Here is a 1,890-nt window from a genome sequence, read left to right on the forward strand (position 1 = left end):
ACCGACTGGCCTATTTCTCTTTAACATCTACTTCTCTCCAGTTCTTCTGGATACCAGGCTACGTTGGTATTCGTGGGAACGAGCTTTATGACACTGCATCTAAGTCTGTCTGCTCTGGTACTGTCACGGCCGTGCCTGTTCTATATTCAATACTCGGCTCTGCGCCAGTTGGCAGTTGACTCGAAGTGAGCAACGTGAAAACAAGCTTTTCCAAATAAAACCCTGTATTGGACTTTGGCTGCCTTGCTTCCGTAAGGCTCGGAAAGAGGAAGTTGTTATAACTAGACTACACATTGGTCACAGTTTTTAACTCATCGTTTACTTTTATCTGGAACTGATGCACCAGTGTGTAGTTTGTGTAACACTCAGGTCACAGTAAGCCACATCTTACTGTCATGTCGTCGTTACAACTCTTAACGACAATATCATTTTAAGCATGTTGTGTCCCAAGGAGATGGTGACACTGTCCCCATAACAAATGTTTTTAAGGGCTATTGACCTTTTTAACACTATTTGTTTTTAATTCAGAAATTAAACTTTGTTTCATTCCTTTTTACGAAATTTAATAATTTTACTTTAATTTTGGCGCAGATAGTCGAGTTGCTTTGCGCCATGAAACGCCAAACAACCAACTAATCAACCAGTTTGTCTGAGTAACTCCATTGTATAAATTTAATGAACTTACATCCCTAAAATCTGAGGTTAAATTCCCTTGTATGGAATTCTTTTAATTTAAGTTGCTGTTTAACGCCTACCAAGTTTTGTTCATAGATTTCTTGTTAACGTCATTTTAATTATTGTACCACCGCTGTTACTGGTTAATCAGAGCCTTTGAAATATTGATTAAGAGTCTAATCACAAACTTAACTTTGGAAAGCCTTTCTTTTTAAATCACTACACAGATAAAATAACCTATTGATCTTTAACCAGGTAACACGACGTTGTGGACGTACGAGGTGCGATCTAGCGAGATTAATCCAAAAACGAATAGAACTTATGTGGCAGACGATATGCTGATGAATTCTCGGTATCTCAACTATCCACTGTCGATTAAAGGAATGGCATTTATCCCTTCGCTACTAGGCTTCGTATTTTTCGGTATACTCACTTACTTGTACGGCCGTTTCCCGCCGAAAACTGACGCAACAGCAGGAGGAAGGCTTAAGAAAAAGAGCAGCTGGAGACGAGAACGAGGCAACAGTCACCGAAAATACGCCCTCTATCATATTGGAATATCTGATTTGAGAAAACTGAAACGAAAAAAATATAGGGCAGAGAAAAGGCCTCACAAAGAAGTGGTAGTTTCGTGGAATGAAAATGTGGGTACATCAACAACTTGTAGCCCATGATTTAACTTCTTACAAATGATGGCACAATACAGCTTTTATACATCAAGAGTTTATAACTTTAAAATATAAGGAAAATGTATTTTGTTGTATTTTTGCGGTAATATTAAGTAGATGAATACTTGTTATTCATGTTCACACTCTTAATGTTAGGGTTAACGATTTGAAAGTGAAACGGGTTATGAAAAACAAATCATTAGGGTCTCATTTCAGGTTTGCTTATACCTCTTCCAAAATAAATATTTTTTACGGGTTTTCTGATACCTGTACAAAACAAATACTTGATTTCAGGTTTTCTTAGAGCCGTACAAAACGGATATTTTATTCCAAGTTTTCTTGTACCCGTAAAAAACAGATATCGTATTTCAGGTTTTCTTATACCCCTATGAAACAGATTTTCTTTGCCAGTTGAAAAACAAAAACAACATAAATTATAAGGTAGAAATAACGTAAAATGTACTTTAAAATGTTGTTTTCTTATCTTTAAGGCCTTAGGGAAGTTAGTGAAAAGGTTGTAACTTATTTTTAAATTAGAATATTGTTT

The 1,890-nt window shown here is 36.2% G+C and overlaps 1 protein-coding gene across 1 annotated transcript; it reads left to right on the plus strand.

The window, feature by feature from the left end:
* Positions 1 to 933: 933 nt before the first annotated feature.
* On the plus strand, positions 934 to 1,624 carry LOC143256438 (uncharacterized). The gene has a single exon (XM_076513673.1). The coding sequence runs from the start codon at positions 1,011 to 1,013 to the stop codon at positions 1,347 to 1,349; it is 339 nt and encodes a 112-aa protein (XP_076369788.1). The 5' UTR covers positions 934 to 1,010; the 3' UTR covers positions 1,350 to 1,624.
* The last annotated feature ends 266 nt before the right edge of the window (positions 1,625 to 1,890 follow it).

The sequence above is a fragment of the Tachypleus tridentatus genome, chromosome 7 (assembly GCF_004210375.1).
Source record: "Tachypleus tridentatus isolate NWPU-2018 chromosome 7, ASM421037v1, whole genome shotgun sequence".
Classification (NCBI taxonomy): Eukaryota; Metazoa; Arthropoda; class Merostomata; order Xiphosura; family Limulidae; genus Tachypleus; species Tachypleus tridentatus.